Source organism: Nannobrachium achirus (assembly GCF_963921795.1).
Source record: "Nannobrachium achirus genome assembly, contig: SCAFFOLD_292, whole genome shotgun sequence".
NCBI classification, from domain to species: Eukaryota; Metazoa; Chordata; class Actinopteri; order Myctophiformes; family Myctophidae; genus Nannobrachium; species Nannobrachium achirus.
In genome coordinates, this window is record NW_027664932.1 from 60,264 (window position 1) to 87,454 (window position 27,191).

The window sequence follows — 27,191 nt, forward strand, 5'->3', positions numbered from 1 at the left end:
TCTGGGGGTCCCTGTGGGGGTCCCTCCTCTGGGGGTCCCTCGTCCTCCTCAGTGATGGAGCTGAGCTTCTCCAGGATTCTGCTGGGTGGGCTCAGTGCCTGTTCCCATGGAGACATGCTGGTGAGACCGTCTGTCTGTCTGTCTGTCTGTCTGTCTGTCTGTCTGTCTGTCTGTCTGTCTGTCTGTCTGTCTGTCTGTCTGTCTGTCTGTCTCCATTTGCCTGATCCACCATTCAATTCAACTTTCCATGCTAAGGTCACGATTCGATTTGATTTTCGTCATCAAACGATAAAGTCGACTCCAACTCAACTTTTTACTGAGTCGAGTCGACTTGCCAAAATCACAAGTCGTTAATGCCCCTGTCTGTCTGTCTGTCCATTTTAGATCACAGAAGAAGGCATCAACCTACCTCTGAAAGGTAAGTAATCATCATCTCTCTCTGTCTGTCTGTTTGTCTGTCTGACGGACCCCAAAAGACTGTGAAAATTGATGACTCATTACTAAACCATCGTTTTGAGGGGCCATTTCTTGCCCAAGGAATGTTTTTCGTGCAAACCAAATGCTTGCAATGGATTCAGAATAATTAAAAACCCCTAGTTTGACCCCTCACATCCCACTTAAAGCAGATTTTTCGGGAGTAATGTTTTCGTAAGTGAAGGTAGGTAGGTCGTTTTCAAAACTTTCCCCTGATGGGATTCCTTGGGACTTTTTCTCCCTCACTAAGGACATATTGAGGATACAGAATCAGTTGAGTTTGTTGCTACTGTTGCAATTTGTTTGTGGTTTAGCCTAATTTTGGCCTAAAATGACTGGACTAGAGGGCTGTCGTCCCGCTCGCTAATCACCTTGATTTGCTCATCTTTTGCTCCGCTCAACTGATAGCTGACTGATAGTTGACTCTGATTGACGACCGTCAATCAGAGTCAACTGATAGTTGACTCTGATTGACGACGGTCGTCAATCAGAGTCAGCAGCCAAAATTAAAAATAAAGTAGTTTGCTACCATGTCTGAAACACTTTCTCCTACAAGTGTTCCCAACACAAATGCCTGCGTTAACGTGAGCCTTGGCTTGATGGAGAGCTGCCTTCAATGTTACAAAAGACGCCATCTAAGGCATTGTATTTTTGCCAGACCCATGAAATGGGTAGGCCTACATAAGCAAATGTCGGTCCGGGTTTTCTATATAAAGGGTATATATGATGATGACATGATGATGACATGCCTACAAAAGGCATGATGTCATAAATGATGATGACAGACAGGGGGTCTGGCACAACCAGGTTGACCTGGTCTAGTTTAATAAGACGGGCAATATTAAATCCAGTTGGTTATTGATTAATCACCACATTCGAGAAGGAGGCGACTCGTGGCGTGTGTTTTTCATCAGTCGCACTTGAATTTCAAATCGTATCCTTCTTTGACTGGCTGGTGGTGACATACAACTTAACTATGTTTATTATAAACATAGCCTACTTGTGTGGATGATATAGGTACTAGGGCTGGGATGCGATTACAAATTTTAATGTAATTAATTACAGGCTCTGTGATTAATTAATCGCAATTAATCGCATTTTAATCGCACATCGATATATGACCTGAGAAGATTTTTTTTTTTTTCAAGTTAAACACATTTTGTAGTACGAGTGAATCAACGAGTGAGTTTTTTTAATCAAAATTTCACATCCACTGGGCCAAGCAAAGCGCTCTGATCGGCTACTTCTCCCTTTGCGTTTGTTGTCTCTGCTTGGTTGGTGCATCGCTATGATCGGTATGCCCCAAACTGAAGGTTCTGTGGTGCAAAAACTAAGTGCGATTAAAATGCGTAATTTTTTAGGTACATTTGACTTGAGTGAAATCTTGATAAAGGGAATTCTGTCTGCTCTCCTCTCCGCGGTGCCGGACAACTTGAATAATCGGGCGAGCGCGCTCGTTCATAGCAGTAAAAGCAGTGGTGTAAAGTAGATTTGCTTAAGTACTGTACTTTTTGAAGTACAATTTTGAAGTGTCTGCTTGAATAATTCAAATTTCCAATACTTTTACTTCTACGCCACTAAATCTCGGTTCCAAATATTGTACTTTTACTCCACTACATTTATTTGAACACTTTAGTTACTAGTTACTTTACAGATATAAATGATTATATTATTAAACATACATTAATGCACTTTAGTCCTCTTCTATACCCTGGCTATTTGAAAACGGCAGATCTACAAGCTCACAAGCTTGTAGATCTGCCGTTTTCAAAAAGTGATGTCATGTGATGTCAGTGCGTCACAGTGATGTGGTACAGAATGACTCATATATGGGCATAAAAAGGATGTCACGTGACATCACTTCCTGTACTGACAGTCAGACAAGCTACGAGATTTCTCAGGGTATAAAAGTCCATATATGGTCATTCCCAGAAAAAGAAAAAAAAAAACCTTTTATGTCCATACATGGAGATTTCTGATGTCATAAATCCCAGGCCGAAAATGAGAATGTTAGGGTACCCCCTTATGCCCATATATGGAGATCCACAGGCATCAAACCAAGGCCCTAACTCACCAAGGCCCTGCTTGGCATTACTAATTAACATACGTTTTATGCCCATATATGGAGATTCCTATATTGTCAATATTAAGGACATTAGTAAGGATATTATGTTATCAATATTAAAGACATATAACCGGAATGTCCATATTTGGTAATGTCCATATGGGCATGTTTTCACATAACAGGTCTGTCTGTTTCTCTCTCTCTCCGTCTGTCCGTCAGGTCCTCTCAGTGACAGCGAGGATGAGTGTTTATCGGTTGCCGTGGTGACCACCCAGCTCCGTGGTTACGGGGTGTGGGAGAAGGGCGTGGCCACCGGTGGCCCCGCCCCCCTGCTCTTCCTGTGGGTGACGGACAGCCAGGCCGGCCTATTGCAGACGGAGCTGTCCGTGCTGCAGCCAATCACAAGCCGAGGTATGTACAGGGCGGTCATTGCGGCAGCCAATCACGCGAGGCGATGTGAGCATATTATGTAGATCTGCTATCTTCACATTAGAACCGTGTTATGATAAATGTAATGTCTCAACTCTTAGTGCTCGTCAGGGTGGGGGGTCCCCAGTTAAAATATGATTATTTTGGGGGTCCCCAGTTAAATACGATTTATTTTGGGGGTCCCCCAGTAAAAATCTGATTTATTTGGGGGGTCCCCAGTTAAAATGTGATTTATTTTGAGGGTCCCCGTTTAAAATATGATTATATGATTATTTTGAGGGTCCCCGGTTAAAATATGATTATATGATTATTTTGGGGGTCCCCGGTCAAAATACAATTTATTTTGGGGGTCCCCGGTTAAAATACAATTTATTTTTGGGGTCCCTGGTTAAAATATGATTTATTTTGGGGGTCCCCGGTTAAAATATGAATTATTTTGGGGGTCCCCCAGTAAAAATATGATTTATTTTGGGGGTCCCCGGTTAAAATACAATTTATTTTGGGGGTCCCCGGATAAAATACAATTTATTTTGGGGGTCCCCGGTTAAAATATGATTTATTTGGGGGGTCCTCGGCCTGAAAAGGTTGAGAACCTCTGGATATACCAGTATATCATATCCTGTTCCCTCTATATTATATTATCGTTTACTGTGATTAAAAAAACACATCGTGGAGATTTAATTTATGGTGATATCGTCCTCAATTAACCTTTTATTTGCAGAGCCGCATATTACCATTTAAACCCTCTAGAATATTGGTAAAAGGTACCTGGAAATACCAAATCTCTTTGCCCCAAAAAAAAATAGCCGATCTACAAGTTCACAACGCGTTGCAAAAAATAGACGTGCTTGTAGCTTGTAGTTTGTCTATTTTTTCGGCGAATGTTTTGCCGCAGCATAATAGATGTTTGGGTTGGAGATATCTTGCTATCGCGATAATATCGTAAATCAAGTTTTTTTCTGTTTTCTTTTGTTCCTTCCTCTCAGAGGGGGCGTGTCCCTTCCTACTGGTGGAGCTGGCCTCTCCGCTGGCGGCGCTGCAGGCTGCTCTCCTGCGCTCTCTGCTGGACATGTGCAGTACTGCGTCGGTGGACGTGAGCCGCGGCCTGTCGCTGATGCACAAACACCCCCACCTGCTGGCGGCGCTGGGGCATTGCACCACCACTGGGGTGAGACACAGCACTGTGTGTGTGTGTGTGTGTGTGTGTGTGTGTGTGCGTGTGCGTAAACCCATTCAGATCTTCAAGCTCGCAGCCACGCTGCGAGCTTGAAGATCTGCTTTTTTTTTTTTTATCGTGAAAATGTGTACACATTTTATATATTTTTCAAAGCAAACTTTTGTAACTCAAATCTCTGCTTCTAGGGGGTCCCTGGAACAACACATTTTGAGATGGGGGGTCCGCAGCCAAATACATTTAATTTTTGGGTCCTTGACATGAAAAAAGTTTGAGAACCACTGATATAGAAGAAGGATTTAGAAGTCGGGTCAAAGATATTCAAGGATTTGCACACATTTTCACGATTTTTCAAAAATAGAAGATATACAAGCTTGCAGCGCAGGACTCTGTGTCGAGCTGTGAGCTTGTAGATCTGCTTTTCAATCGTTAAAACATAAACTGATGGTTAAAGTGGTTAAAATCTAACACGACTTGAGCGCATTCCAGGTATTTGCGGGTTAAAATGACTCCAAACATGTTAGAAAGTGAAATATAGCGGAAATTGTTCCCAAATGTATTTGTTCAGAAACACTAAGGGGGAAAAGAAAGCTTCAGGATTTGATGACTGGTTGTTTAATTAACAACACAGCAGGACAGTGTACTGTCACACGTCACACGTCACACTTTTGCCCTGCTCATATCTCCGCCACCGTTGCTCCGATCCATGCCAAATTTTGCACACACACTCCTTGGCTGCCAAACCACAAATCAATTCTCACATGGCCCTCTTCTAGCGCCACCATGAGGCCCATTCTTGCAAAACACATTGTTGGACACTGCTCCTACTATTTTTGCCCTAAAATCACTCAAATCGGTACACACTTGCTCTACACTCATGTCATCAACATGGATCTGTCCCATATAGCGTCACCATCAGGCCGATTTTTTTCAAACACATTTTTGGACACTGCTCCTACACATTTTGCTCTAAAATCATGCTGCATCTCCCGATTAGGGAGTCTTACTGGTAACATCTGTCTTTCTTTCTGTCTGTCTGTCTTTCTGTCTGTCTGTCTGTCTGTCTGTCTGTCTGTCTGTCTGTCTGTCTGTCTCTCCAGGTCAGCACCAGACTCAGAAGCAGGGCTTCTACGTCTTGTGTCAGGTATTTTCACGTCTTACGTTGACTCATGACAAGTATGATGAGTTATATTAAAGGGGAAGACCACCCATTTTCAATATTGAACTATGTGTCATTAATATACCTTAGAGGAGTTGTGTGGAAATAGAAAAAAAGTTCCCCCTCTTCTGAGTTGCCTAGAACTGGAGGATTGATTTTGGGGTTTGTATTGCAAATTACAACTTGATGACAAAATCAATCCTCCAGTTCTAGGCAACACAGAAGGGGGGGAACCTTTTTTTATTTCCACACAACTCCTCTAAGGTATATTCATGACATAGTTCAATATTGAAAATGGGTGGTCTTCCCCTTTAATGGGTCCACTCTGCCTATGACGAGTTTGACGAGTTTTCACCTATTTTTTATTTATTTTTTTATATTTGACACATTATTTTTGGACCCCATTCTATCTAGTAAACATGATTGCAATCGCGATTTTGCATGTTTCACCCCCATACAACCCCATCTTTCAAACATGGCTGCCATCTTTGTTTACATAATGGCTGCTATCTCACGAATGCCTGAACGGATTTCCAATCGTATTTATTTTGTTTGAAAGCTGTGAACAGCGTGCACACTAGTGATGCGCGGGTCAGGTTTTTTTCTAACCCGCCCGGCCCACAGCGTGCACGGAACGTAACCCGCCCGCCCGCGCCCGCAGAACAATATATAAATCAACGAATCCGCCCGCCCCGCAACCCGCATTTAAAAAAAAGATGGTATATCATCTCCACAATAGCTCATCTTTATATACGGCTCTTCTAAGTACCCAAAGTTGCTTTACAGAAAGGTTTACAGTAGCACAATATTGTCATAGGCTAAATAAACAAACATGTTGTTCAAATTCTGGGTTTAGCCTTTTGACAGCATAAAGACATCCATTCAAAGACGTTCATTCTCTCTACATCGCGATGTAGAGAGAATGAACGTCGCATATAATCCAAGCATATAATCCAAGAATAGTCGATGTGACCATTTTTTCTAGCTTAGCCCTTAGCACTCCAGCTATGCTAATGTTATCGTCTAAACAGTAAATGGGTGGCTTCTGGGAAGCCTCTGGAAGGAATGGACCTGACGTCACTTCTGCTTCATGTCAGAGCAGCCATGAGCTATCGATGGACGAGTGGTGACTAGGGAAGGTTAGACGATCGCCGATTTTCGGATAAAAATCATTTATTTCGTTTTTAATGACCCAGTACGGTAAAAGATGGAGCGGCTGAGACTCCTTGCTCAGATGTCCGGTATAAAACGGTTTTAATATTAAGTGGCTCCCCGTGGCTTGGAAAGGGTTAACTACGGCCATACTCTACCCTGATTGGTCGAGGACTGGCTGGCCACCTCTGAAAACCGAAACTAGCTATGCTCGTAACACGGAGGAAGTCCTTATATGGTCAGCACACATTCTAGTGAGGAGAATGAATGGAAAATGTACCAATTATATTTTTATTTGAATGAAATACAATCACTGAATATACCTTTAACTGTACTTGTACTGTACTACATGTCTATTGTATTGACTATACTGGAACTGTTCTCCACTTTTGTCTAACAAAATAATCAATCAATCAATGATCCTATCGTGTGCGTGCGTGTGTGTGTGTGTGTGTGTGTGGGCAGGTTAATCCAGTACCCGTTGACCCCTGGTACCAAAGGTCGCATTGCGGTAACGACGGAGGATCTGTCCTGTCTGGACGAAGGAGAGTTCCTGAACGACGTTATCATCGATTTTTACCTGAAGTATGTTATCTCATGGGATGCCCACGAGGTGTCTACACGCCAATCTCTTTGATGTCGCTGGAGGCCCACGACGCGTTGACGTGTTTACTGTATTTACAGTATTAACTTTAAATCTCACCGTTGGGTTGGGGCTGCGCCTGGATGTAGCCCATTAGCCGCTAGTCGCTTCGAGTCGGCGCTGAGAGCTTCGCGCGGCCGTTTTTCTCCATATACTCCAATGCATTTCCCCATCTTTAACGTCCTTTATCTCTGATGTTTGTTTTATGGCTAAAACTGTGGCGGGGTGCGGCAAAATGTCCAAATTTTGATCGGCAATGAACAGCTATGATCAACACTGGTCCATACAGTAAGTTACACAATAACATCCTGTCTACGCTCATGTGACCAAGTGACGTCATGACGCATGCATTGACGCAACAGGGCCGGATTCAATACAATGGTGGTGGGCCTGGGCAGCAAGAGGGGATGAATGGGGCAATCCAGGGGCACCCGATGTGTTAATGATATGTTAATTCATTTATGATATGTTAAAACTCATTTGGAGCCTATCCCAAAGTGGTTATTTTCATGTCCGTGGTGCCTATCCCGAAAATCACAGAGTTTTGACTTTTATTGCTTATTTTGGGCGTCACGGCTAGCCTAGTTCCAGACCCTGAATCGCTAGCCACACCCCTTTAAAATGTTGTTTCAGCGATTCAGGGGTCTAGAAGTGCTCTCATTGAAGAGGCCTTCCTCGTTCAAAAATCTGTACAGCGAATCAGCGTCGTGAATCAGCGTCTTGTGATCAGTGTGGGTGGGGGTTTCCCAGAACTCATGTGCGCTTCCAAGTAAACAAAGCGCCGCCGCCGTACCGGACCGCACATCGCGTCGCCCGTCGCAGGAATATGCGATCGTATCGATCTCGCTATGAAACACCAGTAGCAGGCATGTTATGTTGTGTTTGATTACTAGTTCTTAGTGCTCCTTTTCTGCCTGTTTCTTTGGTTAGCAAGTAGCACTAGCAAGCAACATGCTAGCCACTAGCCAGCCACACATAACAACACTACGTCATCTGCTTTGCTACTGTTTCGTTGGTCAGACGGTGAACCAATCGCAGAAGACTGCCTCCTTGGCAACGCCCATCCCAGAAATTCATACTGAATACTGGAGTGAAACGAAATGTCAATTCAGACTGAGTGTCAGGCTAGGAACCACTGATCTAGGAACCACTGATCTAGGAACCACTGATCTAGGAACCACTGATCTAGGCACCACTGATCTAGGAACCACTGATCTAGGAACCACTGATCTAGGAACCACTGATCTAGGAACCACTGATCTAGGAACCACTGATCTAGGCACCACTGATCTAGGAACCACTGATCTAGGAACCACTGATCTAGGAACCACTGATCTAGGAACCACTGATCTAGGCACCACTGATCTAGGAACCACTGATCTAGGAACCACTGATCTAGGAACCCCTGATCAATACATAGGCAACCACACTTGCAATTTCCAATTGCATCTTTCTAGTTAGTATTTGCTACATAATGTCCTCTCCTCTCCTCTCCTCTCCTCTCCTCTCCTCCCCTCTCCTCCCCTCTTCTCCTCCCCTCCTCTCCTCTCCTCTCCCCTCCCCTCCTCTCCTCTCCTCTCCTCTCCCCTCCTCTCCTCTCCTCTCCTCTCCTCTCCTCTCCTCTCCCCTCCTCTCCCCTCCTCTCCTCTCCTCTCCTCTCCTCTCCTCTCCCCAGGTATCTGTTGTTAGAGTGTTCAGGAACCATGTCAGAACGCTGTCACATCTTCAGCAGCTTCTTCTACAGACAGCTGACAAGGAGGAGAACCACCGAGGAAGAACCCCAACCTCTGTAAGGAACCTCTAGAACCTTTAATAAGAACCTTTAGAACCTTTAATAAGACCCTTTAGAACCTTTAATAAGACCCTTTAGAACCTTTAACAGTTCTACTGCCAGATTTATTATTCATTTATTGGGACTGGTGCCAGCAAAAAGCAGCTTACCTTTGCAATGTTATACTATATTTTTTTTCTGATTACACATGTACTTTGGCCATACTGCCAGCAGAGGGCAGCCTCATGCAAGAATGAATGTGAAATGGGCCGTTTCGCCTGCCATCCATTCAGACCACTGAATCGCTTCAGAGCAATAGATCCACAGAAAATAACAAGGAAGTGATTTGGTCTCCGTTGATGTGAACACTTATGTTTCTATGATTTTTTCTCTTCAATGTCCCACGTTGCCATGGTTACCATAGACTTCCATGTAATTGCGCAATTGTGTAAAAAGTGCACGCCCATGCCTAGATGATGCACCACGTGTGTTCACAGCTTTCAAACAAAAAAATCCGCTTGGAAATCCGTTCAGGCATTCATGATTTATCAGCCATTATGTTTTCTTCAGATGTAAACAAACATGGCTGCCATGTTTGAAAGAATGGGTTGGTATGGGGGTTAAACATGCAATTTCGCGATCGCGATCATGCCTAATACATTTCTGGAGGTCCAAAAAATGTTTTTGAAAAAAAAATCTTTGAAAAAAAAGTTCTAATGACAGATTTATTATTTATTTATTTGGTCTGGTGCCAGCAAAAAGCAGCTTACCTTTGCGATGTTATAGAAAAAAGATCTGTTCATTATTTTCAAAAGATGTATTTTTATTTTTATTTATTATGTGTGTACTTTAGCCCAGCTGGCGGCAGAGGGCAGCCTTATGCAAAGAATGGGTTTGAATAGAGGGTATGCGTGTGACATCATACCAGGAAGTTATGCGGGAATGTCTACTGAGTGGCAAAAAATACTTTTTTGCCTTGACAGAACATCCAAACAGAACAGTCCTATCTGATTGCATTAAACGGCGTTAAACTCACTGTGCCACTCACTTTAGCACTCGATTTGCCATTCATTTTATGCATGCGCATACCCTCTATTGGGCCGCTCCGCTTGCCGTCGTTCAGAGCATAGAAATGCATAATCTAGATCAGATCCACAGAGAACAGCCAGGTGAAGTGAATTGGACATCATTGATGTTTACGTGTGGTGGAGATTTGAGAGCAGCATTACGGGAGATGTTTTTTACTGTACACATCAGCGCGACCCCTCATCAGCTTAACCTGACTGCGCCAGATAATGGCAGCAGCGCGTATGCCTGGCTGCATACCGCTCTGCTTACTAGCATCTGGGATCTCTCAGGCAGACCCGATGTAAGGGGCGGGCCATTTTTTCAAATTCTTTAGCAGGTGATTGGATGGGGCCGTCTGTCTATCACAGTCTGGGAGTGTATTGGCCTGTCTGCGTGACGTTCCACCCAGAATCTGCCTCCTGGGTTTCCACGTGGTCTGCAGTCAGACTCTATTGGCTCAGAGCCGCTCAGAGCCCGCCTGTAGCTGCCGCTGATTGGTCCGGCCCGGGGCTTTACGAGTGTTATTAACTCTCACCGAGAGATCTCAGATGGTAAAGTAGGGCGGTAGCCTACGCACTACTGCCACCATCTGACGCAAGTCAGGTTATCATCAGCTTACAGTCATCAGACAAGGTAAAAGAACGAGCGTTCCTATTGGCTTTGAGCCGCGTTCAGAATTGGGACGAGCGTTAACGTTCGAAGCGGTAAAAGAGTTAACATTGAGCTAAAGGTTTCTTGACACCAGTAGAAGGTGAAAGGGTGACATCTGCTGGGTATTGATGGGAACAGCATCTTCATTGTTGTCTAAAACACTGTGTGTGTGTGTGTGTGTGTGTGTGTGTGTGTGTGTGTGTGTGTGTGTGTGTGTGTGTGTGTGTGTGTGTGTGTGTGTGTGTGTGTGTGTGTGTGTGTGTGTGTGTGTGTGCACAGGGACAGAGTGGGCAGACATCAGAGGGTGAAGACTTGGACTCGGAACGTCGACATCTTCGACAAAGACTTCCTGTTTGTGCCTGTCAATCAAGCGTAAGGCCACACCCCCACACGCAAACACATCACACTTTTCTTTTTCTTTTTTTAAGAAAGCTGTTTATTTTTTGAGCGGTGGTCACACCGTCTCCATAGCGTGGCCGTGTGTGTAGGTATGTTTGTATGTGGGTGGGTGGGTGGGTCTGTATGTAGCCTGAAGCCTGTGGTGTAGTACCTTTTTTGACCACACATGTTAAGGGAGGGGCGCTGTTTTCAGGCCAGGCCAGGCACACACGCACACGCACACACACACACACACACACACACACACAGGGGGGAAGGGGGGAGGGGTTGGTGGGTAAGAGGGTGCTGTTGAGACTAGGTGGGTAAACCACCGCTCAGTTCACACGGGTGTGATTTTTTCTAATTGCAAAGAGCAGCAGTCAGATTGTGATTGGTCAGTAGTATTGACACATTTAGAATGTTTTATGACATACAGCTCATGAATATCAAACGTCCAGATTTCAAAATATTACAATATTACACAAGACCTCTCAAAACAAGAGCGATGGTCTTCAACAGGGGGTCCGGGACCCCTAGGGGATCCTCAGAGTTACTACAGGGGGTCCTTCAAATCTTTATGTGATATATTAACCACTTGAACCCTAGCGTCCATATTCGGAGAACTTTAACAGAAAATAGTCGATCTACAAGCTCGCGCGAGGCGTTGTGAGCTTGTAGATCGACTATTTTTGGCAAAGAGGTTTGGTGTAGAGGGGAAAAAGAGCAGACTAAGTACAGAGTGAAAGGTCAAGTTTATTAAGTATTGACGGTTCAAGTGGTTAAATATCTGAAAACACAAATTGACATGAATCCTAAATACACAAACAATGAAACTATATGGAATCTATGAACAGGTTGTGGGGGTCCCTGCTTCATCTCTCTCTCAGCTAAGGGGTCCTTGGCCTGAAAACGTTGAAGACCCCTGGATTAGAGAAATGTCAACCTTCTGAAGTCCAGTGGGAAGTTTCCAAAGTCAGTTATGATTTGGGGTGCGATGGCATCTGCAATACAGATGCAACGTTCGCGAACGAATCGAATCTTTTGAACGGCTCTTTGAAGTGAACGATGGGATCCGGTTTGCGGAGTAGGGCCGTTCATTTGGCTCGCGACGCAGTGCGGTGCGGCGATGTGCAGCTATCTAGGAAGCAAATTAAGACACTACAGTTTGATTTGATCATAGCTTAGTCAATAAGCGATTTCTATGATTAAACCATCTCCATATTGCTTGGGAAGTCCACTTCCATGACATATGACTGTATTATGTCCCTGTAAATATTTAAATGTTTGCTATTTTAAAATAGCCGATGTACAAGCTCACATTGTGCCAGGCCTAGCCAGTTGGTAAATCCTGGCTATATACGTCGCTTGTTTTTTTAGGTGTTGCATGAATAACACAAGTCAAGGTAGCTTAATTTACACACATGTTTTATAAAAAGGGTAAATACAAAATTGTGATCTCAACTGTCAGCAGAGGAATGTGGTGCCAGACCGTGCCACCTTGTGGATTCATGTTTCAACAAAAAATATATAAATATGCAATGAGCCAAAAGAGCCAAATGTCTTTTGAACGGCTCTTTTAAGTGAGCCAGATCCATGGTTCTGGCTCACTTCAAAGAGCCATACATTGCATCTCTAATCTGCAATGCTTGATTTTCTGTGATTGCAAGCCGTCAATTTCTTTATTACTATTTACAGTAACACTACCAGCCCATGAAAGATTGTGGTGCATCTTGGGAATGGGTTTATTTTGTCTAAAGACTTATTTATCCACTTGTACGCCATGCCCCCACCCACTGAAATCAATGTCATTTAAATCACTAAAATGATAGAAAGAAGTAAATGAAAACGTTTTAACACTCATCTTCTCTTTTTTCTACTTACAGGTACAATCTAAAATATGAACCCTGGTTGTAAAAAAACAAAGTTGTCCTTTAAAGCCCTTTGCACACAGGCGCGTTTATCCGCACGGATAAAACGGACAATTTCATTTTTTTTTAAAAAAACAATGATTCTCTATGATCTCATGCACACCGGATCTGAATTAGCTGTGCAACGAGTGGCTGCGGCCGTGCATTTTTTTTTTTTTTTTCTTGATCGAACCCAGTTGGATTCGTGCGTCTTGTCGCATGCAGTAAAAAAACTCATCACTCCTTTTATGACTCCTTTTGGGATCCGCAACGCCGATTCCACACAGCATTGCACACCAAATCCAATGTGTTTTATTCATGCAGCAAACAAAAAAAAAACGCAACTGTCCTGTGTGCAAAGGGCTTCACTCTGACAGTGTCCAAATACGGGTCCATTTGGTTCCATTTGTTCACTGTCAGAGTTACAGACTTGAGGGGGCACGGTGGTGCAGTAGGTAGCACTGTCTCCTCACAGCTAGAAGGTCCTGGGTTCGATTCCCGCCGGGCGACGCTGTGGGCGTGTTCTCTCCTCCGCGTCATCAGTGCCCACACCCTAAAGGTGGGGTTGGTGAAAGGGCCTTTCTGTGTGGAGTTTGCATGTTCTCCCCATGTCTCCTCGCAAAACATGCAGTAATCCTGGTCTCAATAATGCCTCCCACTGGCCAGCCGGGGCGCCTGATGGAGGGGAAAGGAACTGGTTGGAATAATGTGTGCCTTCCACGCGCTACGTCCAACTGGAGGAAGCTCCCCCCCTGTCGGGTGATAAGAAGCGGCCTGCTCACTCCTCATGCATGAGCTCAGTTCAGGGCTCTGCCAGCAGAGCCCAGGATTACAGCTTAGGCAGTTGGCACTGGGTGAAAAATATTGGTTACACAAATCGTGGGATAAAAAATTGAGGGTTACAGATTTGTATGGGTCAATTTAGACCCCCATAAAGGAACACAGAGTCCCTGGAAGCCTGGCAGGGGCCTGACGTCATACTGCGTTCACTCACTCATTCCTTCCCCAGTATAACGTCTGGCCTTCCGGGTATAGGCAGCGAGTATCCTGATTATTTTCTGATCGGGGCCAATCAGTGACTGCTGTCCGCACAACAAACGTAGTCTTCCTGACAACAAGTGAAAAGCTTCCCCTGATTGGTCCCTGTGTAGATGGTGACGTAAAATGATGCTGCCATTTACTGCAGCATTTTCAAAACAACAATGGCTGCCCTCGATGCAACAAGTGTAACAGTTAACGCTGAATTGATAAAACAAGCAATACGTGAAGTTATTTCAGAGTTGGAATCGATTACAACAATTAAAAAGGAACACAGGGGATGCGCTAGCGGAGTTCATCGGCCGAAAAGACATGTTTGTTTGCCGTTCTTCCGACTGGCTGAGAGATGTTTTGCTACGCTGATTGGTTAGAGGAGTCTGTATGTCGAGGCAAGTACTCCCGCCCACTTTTCAAGCTGCCAATAGGCCGAAGGCCAGACGTTATACTGTGGAAGGAATGAGGGAGTGAACGCAGATGACGTCGGGCCCCGCCAGGCTACTGCTCTAGACCTCTCTCCTAATGTTCCTCTAATGTTCTCCTAATGTTCTCAGCTCCCATTGGTTCCTGGTGCTGGTGTGTTTCCCCGGCCTGATAAAAGACCGTGTTGAGGAAACGACGACTCATGAAGAACAGGAAGCCAAGAGACCTCGCCTCACCAGAGGTTAGTAACATATACTAATAACAAGATATAAGATACTAATAATAAGATATAAGATGCTAATAACAAGATATAAGATACTAATAATAAGATATAAGATACTAATAACAAGATATAAGATACTAATAATAAGATATAAGATATACTAATAACAAGATATAAGATACTAATAATAAGATATAAGATACTAATAACAAGATATAAGATACTAATAATAAGATATAAGATATACTAATAATAAGATATAAAATACTAATAATAAGATATAAGATATACTAATAATAAGATATAAGATACTAATAATAAGATATAAGATATACTAATAATAAGATATAAGATACTAATAATAAGATATAAGATATACTAATAATAAGATATAAGATACTAATAATAAGATATAAGATATACTAATAATAAGATATAAGATACTAATAATAAGATATAAGATATACTAATAATAAGATATAAGATACTAATAAGATATAAGATATACTAATAATAAGATATAAGATACTAATAATAAGATATAAGATATACTAATAATAAGATATAAGATATACTAATAATAAGATATAAGATACTAATAATAAGATATTGTGGTGGACGCTAGGTGGAGGTATCTCACCTCAGAATGGACACTGGTTGGGTGGTATGGGAGGAGATACGAGGTTACTAGAGGGAGGGGTGAACCTGCCTGTGTAACTTGAATTGTTTGGAAGTAAAGATCAGAGACTCTCATACTCCGTCTGCTCGTCTCATTTCACTCACTTCCACAGTGGTGACCTTGACGCTTAGTTTAAGAACATGAACGGAGAGAACGTTGCTCCTGTCGTTGCTCCTGCAGTGTATGCGGCGACAATCAAGTTGCCTGAGTTTTGGCAACATGATCCTGCCCCGTGGTTTCAACATATTGAAGCACAGTTTCACCTCCGCGGAATCACGGTGGATGACACCAAGTATTACCATGTCGTCGCCGCGTTGGATTCCTCAACCACCCGCCGCGTCATGGGTTTCCTGAGGGAGCCGCCAGCAGACGGAAAATACAACGCTCTGAAAGAGCAGCTGCTGCGTCTGTTCCAGCTATCCGATGAGGAGCGCGCAGATCGCCTGCTGTCACTCAACGGATTGGGAGACAGTAAACCTACTGAACTAATGGAGAACATGCTGGCACTTTTGGGTTCAGGTGACACTACGTTTCTCTTTATACAACTGTTCCTGCGGCAACTCCCGACTCCAGTGCGCACGGCTCTGGCCATCTCTCCTCTCGTGCGCACCAAGGATTTCCGTGGATTAGCGGAGGAAGCGGACAGGATACTGCTGGCCTCTCGCCAGTACGTTGCGGCTGCTGTCTCGGATCCAGCGGTGGCTGCTGTGTCGGAGCGCAGGGAACAGACGCGGAGGGATGATGACAGCGGACTGTGTTATTATCATCGCCGTTTTGGCACCAAGGCGAAGCGCTGTGTTCCACCATGCTGTTTTGGTAACCAGGGAAACGCCAGAGCCGGCGCTCGTTAGCGGCTATGAGCGCTGGCGTTATCAATGAGCTGTTGTTTATTGAGGACACGTTTTCGGGTCGGCGCCTGCTGGTGGATTCGGGCGCGCAGAGGAGCATCCTGCCTGCATCTGCCGCGGACACGTTGGGAAACGCACATGGACCACCGCTGGATGCGGCTAATGGGACTGCCATCCGTACGTTTTGTACTAGGGTTGTGACTGTGTGTTTCAATGGGCATCAGTTTAGCTGGGACTTTATTGTTGCTTCTGTGTCCGTGCCAATACTGGGGGCTGATTTTTTGTGTGCTCATAGACTGTTAGTTGACGTTGCAAACCGGCGGCTCATTGACTCTGTGTCATTTGGCACATACCCGTGCACACTGGGGGGGCCCGGGCCGCCTGCCCTGGCCAATATGCTCGCCACAGGGGATTTGTACCAGCGCCTACTTGCCGAGTTCCCGGCTCTGACAGTCCCCACCTTCTCTGCCGCTGTCGCCAAGCATGGCGTGGAACATTATATCCCCACTGTGGGGCCACCAGTTTTCGCACGATCGCGCCGCTTGGACGCTGCTAAGCTGGCAATAGCCAGGGAGGAGTTCGCCACAATGGAGCGGCTCGGCATTGTGCGCCGATCCAAAAGTCCCTGGGCATCTCCTCTCCACATGGTCCCCAAGGCGGATGGGAAGTGGCGCCCGTGTGGCGACTTCCGTCGACTAAATAACATCACTACACCTGACCGGTACCCGGTTCCGCATATCCAGGATTTCTCCGTCCACCTGTCGGGGGCCACCATCTTCTCTAAGATAGATTTGGTGCGGGGTTACCACCAGGTGCCGGTCCACCCGCCCGATGTGCCCAAGACTGCTGTCATCACCCCGTTTGGACTGTTTGAGTTCTTGCGGATGCCATTTGGTCTTAAAGGTGCAGCGCAGACTTTCCAGCGGCTTATGGACTCTGTGCTGCGTGGCATGTCATTCTTGTTCGTTTATCTCGATGACATCCTAGTGGCCAGCACATCTGCAGTAGAGCATCGGGGACATCTACGACAGCTGTTCCAGCGGCTCAACGAGCATGGGCTTATTGTGAACCCGGCCAAATGTCAGTTTGGCCTGCCGGCCATTGATTTCTTAGGCCACCATGTCTCTCCTCAGGGGGCTGTTCCTCTACCCGCCAAGGTGGAGGCGATTGCTGATTTCCCCCACCCCCCCACCATCAAGCCTCTCCAGGAGTTCCTGGGCATGATTAATTTCTATAATCGGTTCATACCCCATGCGGCTCATTTGATGAGCCCCCTGTACGAGGCGCTAAAGGGGAAGAAAGACAACGACGGCGTGGACTGGTCCCCGGAGCGGATCAAGGCTTTCGAGGACTCCAAGGCTGCTCTGGCCAGCGCCGCTATGCTGGCGCACCCGTCTCCTGCTGCTCCCATAGCTCTCACGACCGATGCCTCCGATTATGCAGTAGGGGCGGTGTGTGAGCAGTGGGTGTCTGGTGCCTGGCAGCCTCTAGCTTTTTTCAGTAAGAAGCTTCGTGACACAGAGAGGAAGTACAGCACATTCGACAGGGAGCTCCTGGCCCTCTTCCTTGCTACGCGTCATTTCAGATTCCTGCTGGAGGGTCGGGAGTTCACTGCGTTTGTTGACCACAAGCCCTTGACTTTTGCCATGGCCAAGACCACAGAGCCGTGGTCAGGGCGTCAACAGCGTCAACTTTCCGCTATATCGGAGTTCACTACGGACATTCGGCATTTGGCAGGCAAAGACAATCAAGTGGCGGACTGCCTCTCCCGGGCACACATCAGCCCTGTGCACTTGGGCATTGATTATGCAGCTATGGCCGCTGACCAGCTCACTGACCCAGACCTTCAGGCGTTCAGGACAGCTGTGACCGGACTACTGCTGGAGGATGTGGCATTTCACGACAGCGGCGCCACACTCCTCTGCGATGTCTCCACTGGCCAGCCACGCCCCATGGTTCCAACTGACTGGCGCCGCCGGGTGTTTGATGCCATACACACTCTTTCACACCCAGGGGTAAAAGCGTCGGTGAAGCTGGTGGGGGCAAAGTTCGTCTGGCCAGGCCTTAGGAAGGACGTCAGGGCCTGGGCGGCCTCCTGCGTGGCGTGTCAGCGGGCCAAGATACACCGTCACACTAAGGCCCCCCTGGAGCCGTTTCGCATTCCTGAGAGGCGGTTTGACCATGTCCATGTGGACCTGGTTGGCCCGCTGCCCCCGTCCCAAGGTTTCACGCACCTCCTCACCATGGTGGACAGGACCAGCAGGTGGCCGGAGGTTGTTCCCCTTTCTTCTACAACGACTGCAGAGGTGGCCAGGGCGTTCATCTCCAGCTGGGTGACCCGGTTCGGCACTCCATTGGACCTGACTTCGGACCGGGGATCTCAGTTTACTTCTGAGCTGTGGAGCGTTGTGGCTGAGAGACTTGGGGTGAAACTCCACCGTACCACAGCCTATAACCCAAAGGCCAATGGGATGTGTGAGCGTTTTCACCGTTCTATGAAGGCTGCTCTCCGGGCCACTCTCACTGACAGCAATTGGATCGACCGTCTGCCGTGGGTCCTGTTGGGACTGCGTTCGGCCCCGAAAGAAGACCTGCAGGCCTCTTCAGCGGAGCTCGTTTTTGGTCAACCACTGAGGGTCCCTGGGGAGTTCCTCCCGGGTCCCTCGACACCGTGGGCCACTACATCTCACCGGTCCGCCTTCCAGGATGCAGCGAGAGCTTTTGCCCCAGTTCCCACGCATCACTGCTTTCCCCAGTCTTATATTCCGAAGGACCTGATGGCTGCCAGATATGTATTCATCCGCCATGATGCTCACCGCTCTCCGCTGCAGGCTCCCTACGATGGGCCCTTCCGGGTCCTGGAGGCAGGCCCAAAGACTTTTGTGGTGGACATGGGGGGGAATAAGGAGCAGATATCAGTCAATCGGCTCAAGCCTGCTCATGTGATCCCAGACGAGCCGGTGGAGCTGGCTCAGCCCCCACGTCGCGGCCGGCCACCCAAGTCTGCCCCTGTCCCATGTTCTCCATCCATGGAGGCCCCTACCCTTCCGCGTCGGCGGCGGGGACGCCCCCCTGCCCTGACTCCTGAACTTTCCACGTTGCCTGTGAAATACAGTCGTTTTGGCCGGGTGGTCAGACCTCCTAAAAAGGACTATTGACACGGGGTGTAGTATTGTTTTGGGGGGTTGGTAAAATGTTTAATGTGTTCCATGTAATGCCAATTCTGAGCGTTCGGGGGGGGCCTGTGTGGTGGACGCTAGGTGGAGGTATCTCACCTCAGAATGGACACTGGTTGGGTGGTATGGGAGGAGATACGAGGTTACTAGAGGGAGGGGTGAACCTGCCTGTGTAACTTGAATTGTTTGGAAGTAAAGATCAGAGACTCTCATACTCCGTCTGCTCGTCTCATTTCACTCACTTCCACAATATACGATATACTAATAATAAGATATAAGGTACTAATAACAAGAGACCTCGCCTCACCAGAGGTAAGTAAGGGATAACAATATATAGGATCTGTCCCATTTCCCATATTCCCTCCTGATTGGCTACCATCTCCTCCTAAAGTTTGTGTATTATCTGTCTGACTGGTGTTGTGTTCTGTGTTGCAGCTCTGAGATCCAGAGGAGAACCTTCCACCTCCACACACCCTGTAAGAACTATTAGTATTATTATTATTATTATTATTATTAGTAGTAGTAGTGGTGTTATCTATGTTGTTGTTATTGTTATTATTACTATTTAAAGGTAACTGATTTAATTTTAATGTGTATCATTTCTTCTAGGAGTGTACCAGACATGGTCTAATGTGTATCATTTCTTCTATTAGTGTACCAGACATGGTCTAATGCAGGGGTGCCCACACTTTTTTGATGTGTGATCTACTTTTAAAATGACTAGCTCAACATGATCTACTCATCCAAAATGTTTTAGCTGAGGGCCTGAGGGGGGCTTTGGAATAGCAGCACTGGCGTTACATTTTAGACAAACACACTTACTGTAAGGGGGAAATAAATGGGAAATACTGAGGGAAATGTCTTCATCCCATTCTGTATGGAAGTGCTAGGTTGTGGGGTTCTTTGTAATGCTACTGACTCTTGAACAAAGTATTGCATTGGAGGTTTGCCTACTTTAGAAGCCATGAAGGGAGCTGACAGGCCCTTCTTGATGTCATATTGACATTATTCTTTTTATATTTTAATGATATATTTTTAGAGGCATGTCATGTGGTCTACCTGCACACCCTTGGCACCATCTACCTTTTGGGCAGCCCTGGTCTAATGTGTATCATTTCTTCTAGGAGTGCACCAGACTGGGGTGGAAGGGAGAGACACCGTTGAAGAGGTGAGAACTGTTGTTCGATCCCCGTAACTTCCATATCTGTCCTTACCCAGTAGTAGTGCATTCACCAAATATTCCAATATTCGAATATCAAAGTCATTATTCGACGCTGTTCACCGAATTCGAATATTCGCTTATTTTTTTGTTGTTTTCTCTTTAAAAAATCTATAGTTTATAAATCTTGGCTAGATAGGAAGTCATAAGAATGAGTTGCCAATGCCCCTGGTGGATGAATTTGTTAATGCTCTATACCAGGGCTTCTCAAACCTTTTTAGGCCGTGACCCCCAAAATAAACATATTTGAACTGGGGACCCCCACCCTGACAAGCACTTGGAATTGTAGGTATTACATTTAATGTGACTCGGTTCTACAGATAAATATTGTGAACATAGCAGATCTACATGCTCACAACGCCATGTAGATCTGCTATTTTCACAATGTTCGCCTCTTGCTTACTTAATATTTGACAGTTTGGCCAGTCCTGTCCAATATTACACTATTCGAATATTTTGAGGTTGAATAATTCCAATACTAAAAATCACTATTTGTGAAAGCGAGTAGCGATCCCATACCGTTGGGTAATTAAAACATCCTTGGGGAGGAACCAAATGGACCCTTAAAGGTCTGTCACATTGAGTTCCTTAAATCTTTGTGTGTGTGTGTGTGTGTGTGTGTGTGTGTGTGTGTGTGTGTGTGTGTGTGTGTGTGTGTGTGTGTGTGTGTGTGTGTGTGTGTGTGTGTGTGTGTGTGTGTGTGTGTGCGTGCAGACCTTGTATTCTGGTCCTGGATTCTCTCAAGCGGTCGTGTCATGAAAGCGTCTGCAAGCTGTTACGGGAGTAAGTATTATTATCTGGTCTGCTATTTTCGATATGTTCACCAAAAGGCCCTTTTATAAATGTCAGCCCCTGCCTCTCTAACAGTCTCTGCACGTCCCTGGTTGCGACTGTCAGGTCACAGTTACTATCAAAACCTTGACCAGCTGTCCGTCAGTCTGTCAGTCTGTCTGTCACACGTCACACTTTTGCCCTGCTCATATCTCCGCCACCGTTGCCCTGATCCATGCCAAATTTTGCACACACACTCCTTGCCTGCCAAAACCTTAAATGTTTCCAACAACCGTGGCCACAACCTCCACCAATCAAATTCTCACATGACCATCTTCTAGCGCCACCATGAGGCCGATTTTTGCAAAACACATTTTTGGACACTGCTCCTGCAATTTTTGCCCTAAAATCACGCAAATCGGTACACAGTATGTCTACACTCATGTCTTCAACATGGAGCTGTCCCATTTAGCGCCACCTTCTGGCTGATTTTTTAAAACACATTTTTGGACACATTTTGCCCTAAAATCACTCTGCCTTATCTCCCGATTAGGGTAGTCTTACTGGTGTGTGTGCGTGCGGTGTGTGTGTGTGTGCGTGCGGTGTGTGTGTGTGTGCATGCAGCTACCTGTGTGTAGAGTGGTCTCAGCGCAGACAGAGCTCCGCCTCCTCCTCGTCTCTCTTCACCTCTGAGTCCATGAGGAGCTCCAACGTCCGACAGCTCCCCCTTCAGGACAACAGCAGCGACTGCGGCCTCTACCTGCTGCAGTACGCAGAAACCTTCCTGAAGGTGAGAATCGCTTTGCAGAAAAAATGCCATTGTTGCGATCATCGCATCATTTCCTAGCCTGGCGGGGCCTGACGTCATCTGCGTTCACTCACTCCTTCCTTCCCCAGTATAATCACTAAAATATCGTCACTGTCGGGCAGAAACCTCGTATCTCCAAGTTTCAAATGTGTACGTCTTTTGGTAAAGCAAAGCCCTGCTTCATCATACAAGACTGTCGCACAAACTAGTGAAAACAGCCGATCTACAAACACTTGTAGATCGGCTGTTTTCACTAGTTTAGTACATATTTTAGATGATAAATACAAAACGAACGGTTTTGGACATACAAGGTTTCCACCCGACAACGACGATATGCTATAAATATAAGGTGCTGGGAGTGAAAATTATACCGTAGGGGTGCCTCGGATTAAAACAGAAATATTTATGGGTTGTCCTGAGACAAAACAGTTTGGGAACCCCTGATGTAGATGCATGCTGCAACAATGGCTGCCCTCGCGATGCAACAAGTGTAACAGTTAACGCTCTAACCATAAAACAAGCAATAAGTGCAGTTATTTCAGAGTTGGAAACAATTACAACAAGCAAAAAGGAACACGGGGGATGTGCTAGCGGAGTTCATCGGCCGAAAAGACGTGTTTGTTTGCCGTTCTTCCGACTGGCTGAGAGATGTTTTGCTACGCTGATTGGTTAGAGGAGTCTGTCTGTCGAGGCAAGTACTCCCGCCCACTTTTCAAGCTGCCAATAGGGCGAAGGCCAGACGTTATACTGGGGAAGGAATGAGTGAGTGAACGCAGTATGACGTCAGTATGACGTCAGTATGACATCAGTATGACATCAGTATGACGTCGGGCCCCGCCAGGCTGATAATTTCCCCATCATAATCAGCCAAATGCCTCAGATCATGCGGGGGTCACATGTTTTTTTTAAAAAAGGATAGCGATGTTTGCCCGCGAAATCACGTATTTTATCCAGGGGTTGTTGTTGGCTGGATTATTCATGAAGCTTTCCCGGAACAGAAAGATCCCATGATTGGCCACTAGTTGCGCTGTTTTCCCCCCGCGAGGTACCAAAAAGAATATTTCTCCCCTGGACTCCATTCATTTTCCCCTTTGATTGTCTAACCTTAAAAATATCGTCATAAATACTTTATGGTTCCTGTTGCTAGTGAGAAAACTGCCTTTCAATCACCATGATATGCGTTTTGTGCAAATATGGTCCCATTTATGTTAAAATTGATGATAAAGTTGCGGGGGGCGTGGCCAACTAAACTGATACCAGCCGGCTGTGTTCTTCTTCGTGTGCTGTATTTCGGGAGGCTCCGACCACATTCTCCCATGTATCCCTGCGGTTGCACGTGACCGTTGGCAGCCAATAGCATTCCTTATGATTCCTGGGGTACCATTCAAACAATGATGGCGACACCCATACAAGGGACAAAAAAGCCTCATTTTCGCAGCATAGAAACCAATGGCTTCGCACCGTCCATATTTTTTTACAGTCTATGATTTTATCCCACAACGGGTTCCCGTCATAGACTGTAGAAAAATATGGACGAAGCGAAGCCATTGGTTTCTATGCAGCGCAAATGGCCCTTTCTACCCCTTGGAATATGGGTGTCGCCATCATAGAATTGTAAAAGCACCAGAGATGCTATTGGCTGCCAACGGTCACATGCAACGCAGGGATACATGGGAGAATGTGGTCGGAGCCTCTCGAAATACAGCACACGAAGAAGAACACAGCCGGCTGGTATCAGTTTAGTTGGCCACGCCCCCCCCCCCCCCCCGCAACTTTATCATTTATTTTAAAATACATCGGACCACATTTCAACAAAACGAATATGATGGTGATTGAAAGGCAATTTTAACTAGCGATAGGAACCATACAGTATTCATGAAAATGTTAATTAAGGTTAGAAAACGAAAGGGGAAAATGAATGGGATCCAATGGAGGGCAATTCTTTTTGCGATCGGCCGGGGGGGAAAACAGCGCAACTAGCGGCCAATCATAGGAAGTTTTAGTTCCGTATTGGAGTCATTTTAAATCGGCAGAACTATGCCCCTGGTCTCAACATATTCTTAAAGCCCTTTGCACACAGGACAGTTGCGTTTTTTTCGTTTGCGGCATGAATAAAACGCATTGGATTTGGTGTGCAAGGCTGTGTGGAATCGGCGCTGCGGATCCAAAAAGGAGTCATAAAAGGAGTGATGAGTTTGTTACCGCATGCGACAAGACGCACGAATCGAACTGGGTTCGATCGAGAAAAAAACGCACAGCGGCAGCCACTCGTCGCATGGCTAATTCGGAGCCGGTGTGCATGAGGTCATAGAGAATCATTGTTTTCTTTTTAAAAAATTATATTGTCCGTTTTATCCGTGCGGTTAAACGCGCCTGTGTGCAAAGGGCTTTACTGGGGAAGGAATGAGTGAGTGAACGCAGTATGACGTCGGGCCCCGCCAGGCTAATGTTTTGCCCTCCAAAATGGGTTAACTTAAACCCTGCTTTCTGATTGGCTCCCCAGAACCCAGTGGTGAACTTTGACCTGCCGGTCTGCCTGCACAACTGGTTCCCACGGCAACACGTCCGCAGGAAGAGGGCGGAGCTACGCCAGCTGGTGATGGACATGCACCGACGCACTCTGACCTCCGACCCCTGACCCCGACGCACACCCGTGAACTCTGACCTCCGACCCCTGACCGACTCTGACCTCTGGACCAACCAGACCCGTTGGTTCTGTACTGACCTATTGACCTCATTCCCACCACCGCCATCTTGGATCACATGACCACATGGGGTGGCAACGCAGCCAATTACACCAACAGCTTCTGATTGGCTGATGTGGTCATGTGATCCAAGATGGCTGCGGTGTGAATATGGTCAATAGAAACCAGTCTAAACCGGTTCTGTACACCTATAGAAACCAGTCTAAACCGGTTCTATATACCTGTAGAAACCAGTCTAAATCGGTTCTGTACACCTATAGAAGCCAGTCTAAACCGGTTCTATATACCTGTAGAAACCAGTCTAAACCGGTTTTGTATGCCTATAGAAACCAGTCTAAACCGGTTCTATATACCTATAGAAACCAGTCTAAACCGGTTCTATACACCTGTAGAAACCAGTCTAAACCGGTTCTGTACGCCTATAGAAACCAGTCTAAACCGGTTCTATACACCTGTAGAAGCCAGTCTAAACCGGTTCTATACACCTGTAGAAACCAGTCTAAACCGGTTCTGTACGCCTATAGAAACCAGTCTAAACCGGTTCTATACACCTGTAGAAACCAGTCTAAACCGGTTCTATACACCTGTAGAAACCAGTCTAAACCGGTTCTGTACGCCTATAGAAACCAGTCTAAACCGGTTCTATACACCTGTAGAAGCCAGTCTAAACCGGTTCTATACACCTGTAGAAACCAGTCTAAACCGGTTCTGTACGCCTATAGAAACCAGTCTAAACCGGTTCTATACACCTGTAGAAGCCAGTCTAAACCGGTTCTATACACCTGTAGAAACCAGTCTAAACCGGTTCTGTACGCCTATAGAAACCAGTCTAAACCGGTTCTATACACCTGTAGAAACCAGTTTAACTCATTTGCTGCCCTTAAAACATGGAGCTGAACTGCCACCATTTAGTTTTTAATGTGTGCGATAGATAAGTGCACATAACTAGTAGATAAAAAAAAAAATCTTTCAAAAAGAAAAAGAAAAAAACTTTTAATGCAATTTCGGCCCCACCTCGGGAAACTGGAGCCGTGGCGTCCTCTAACAATGGGAATAAGTCCTCTAACAATGGGAATAAGTCCTCTAACAATGGGAATAAGTCCTCTAACAATGGGAATAACTCCTCTAACAATGGGAATAACTCCTCTAACAATGGGAATAAGTCCTCTAACAATGGGAATAAGTCCTCTAACAATGGGAATAAGTCCTCTAACAATGGGAATAAGTCCTCTAACAATGGGAATAAGTCCTCTAACAATGGGAATAAGTCCTCTAACAATGGGAATAACTCCTCTAACAATGGGAATAACTCCTCTAACAATGGGAATAACTCCTCTAACAATGGGACTAACCGCGGGTAAGCTGGGGATGGGGCAGTCTCTGAGTTAAACCACTTTAATATATTTATGATTCTACAAAAGGTTTTCTAAATGTGTTCAGAGTTTCTCAGAGTCTTTCCATGTGGAGGATATTTGCACAAACAAACATGTTTTTAATATAAAATAATGAAAGAGAATGTAAAGGCAGGTTGTGGGTTTGACGCCTGCCTTGCTCAAGCACTGTGAAATGCCTGGCCAGATGTTTGCCAGATGTTAGCCAGAGGTTAGCCAGAGGTTAGCCAGATGTTAGGCTGAGGTTAGCCAGATGTTAGCCAGATGTTAGGCTGAGGTTAGCCAGATGTTAGGCTGAGGTTAGCCAGATGTTAGCCAGATGTTAGCCAGATGTTAGCCAGATGTTAGCCCGAGGTAGGGATGGTGCAATATAGGGGTTGGCGATACGGTGATAATTATCGTTGAGACGATACAATGTCTCCACGATATGCCTTTTCAGACGTATCGTATATATCCTGATACAATTGAGGGAGCCTTGTAAAAAATCCTGTTTAATCGTTAATACAAAGAATCATTGCAGAATTCAATTTAAACCTGCATTTTGGTCTAAATCATCAGTTCTCAAACTTTAAAATGTCAAGGTCTCCACTTAACTCTGACAGTGTACAAATGAAACCAAATGGACCCGTAAGGGTCCATTTGGTTTCATTTGTGTACTGTCAGAGTTACATACTTGCAAAGCTAGTTTTTGTCAAGTAACTTGAAAATTAACCATAAAAACCAAGGTGAAAAAGAATTGTGATAAAATCGTGTATCTTGATATAGCTTGGGAAAATATTGTGATATTTCTTCATATCGCCCACCCCTAGTACAATACCAACATTTCATATCACGATTATTACGACCAAAGAAGCGATATTATCGTGATAATCAAAACCCATTATCCTGCATGGGGTAGGAACATTTGCCCGAAAAATAGCAGATCTACAAGCTCACAACGCGTAGCAATGTGACGCGGTGTGAGCTTGTAGATCGGCAATTTGTTTGGGCAAAGACATTTGATGGAGAGTGATAAAAAAAAAAGACTGTGTCAAGTACGTAT

At 45.6% G+C, this 27,191-nt stretch overlaps 1 protein-coding gene across 1 annotated transcript; it reads left to right on the top strand.

The window, feature by feature from the left end:
- Window positions 1-26,721, top strand: LOC308280641 (sentrin-specific protease 7-like). Its single transcript, XM_080754969.1, has 14 exons — window positions 1-120; window positions 385-418; window positions 2,759-2,950; window positions 3,955-4,136; window positions 5,243-5,286; window positions 6,919-7,038; window positions 8,772-8,885; window positions 10,866-10,958; window positions 14,461-14,570; window positions 19,691-19,731; window positions 20,380-20,423; window positions 21,189-21,257; window positions 21,870-22,035; window positions 24,557-26,721. The coding sequence occupies exons 1-14, from the start codon at window positions 55-57 to the stop codon at window positions 24,689-24,691; spliced, it is 1,410 nt and encodes a 469-aa protein (XP_080611095.1). The 5' UTR covers window positions 1-54; the 3' UTR covers window positions 24,692-26,721.
- Window positions 26,722-27,191: the final 470 nt, after the last annotated feature.

What these genes read in the sequence shown, in the direction of transcription:
- LOC308280641 (XM_080754969.1), top strand. Translation starts at nt 55, where the DNA reads ATGGAGCTGAGCTTCTCCAGGATTCTGCTGGGTGGGCTCAGTGCCTGT. An exon ending in GGCATTGCACCACCACTGGG is followed by an intron (nt 4,137 to 5,242) that starts GTGAGACACAGC and finishes CTGTCTCTCCAG; the next exon opens with GTCAGCACCAGACTCAGAAG. An exon ending in GTCTGCAAGCTGTTACGGGA is followed by an intron (nt 21,258 to 21,869) that starts GTAAGTATTATT and finishes GTGTGCATGCAG; the next exon opens with CTACCTGTGTGTAGAGTGGT.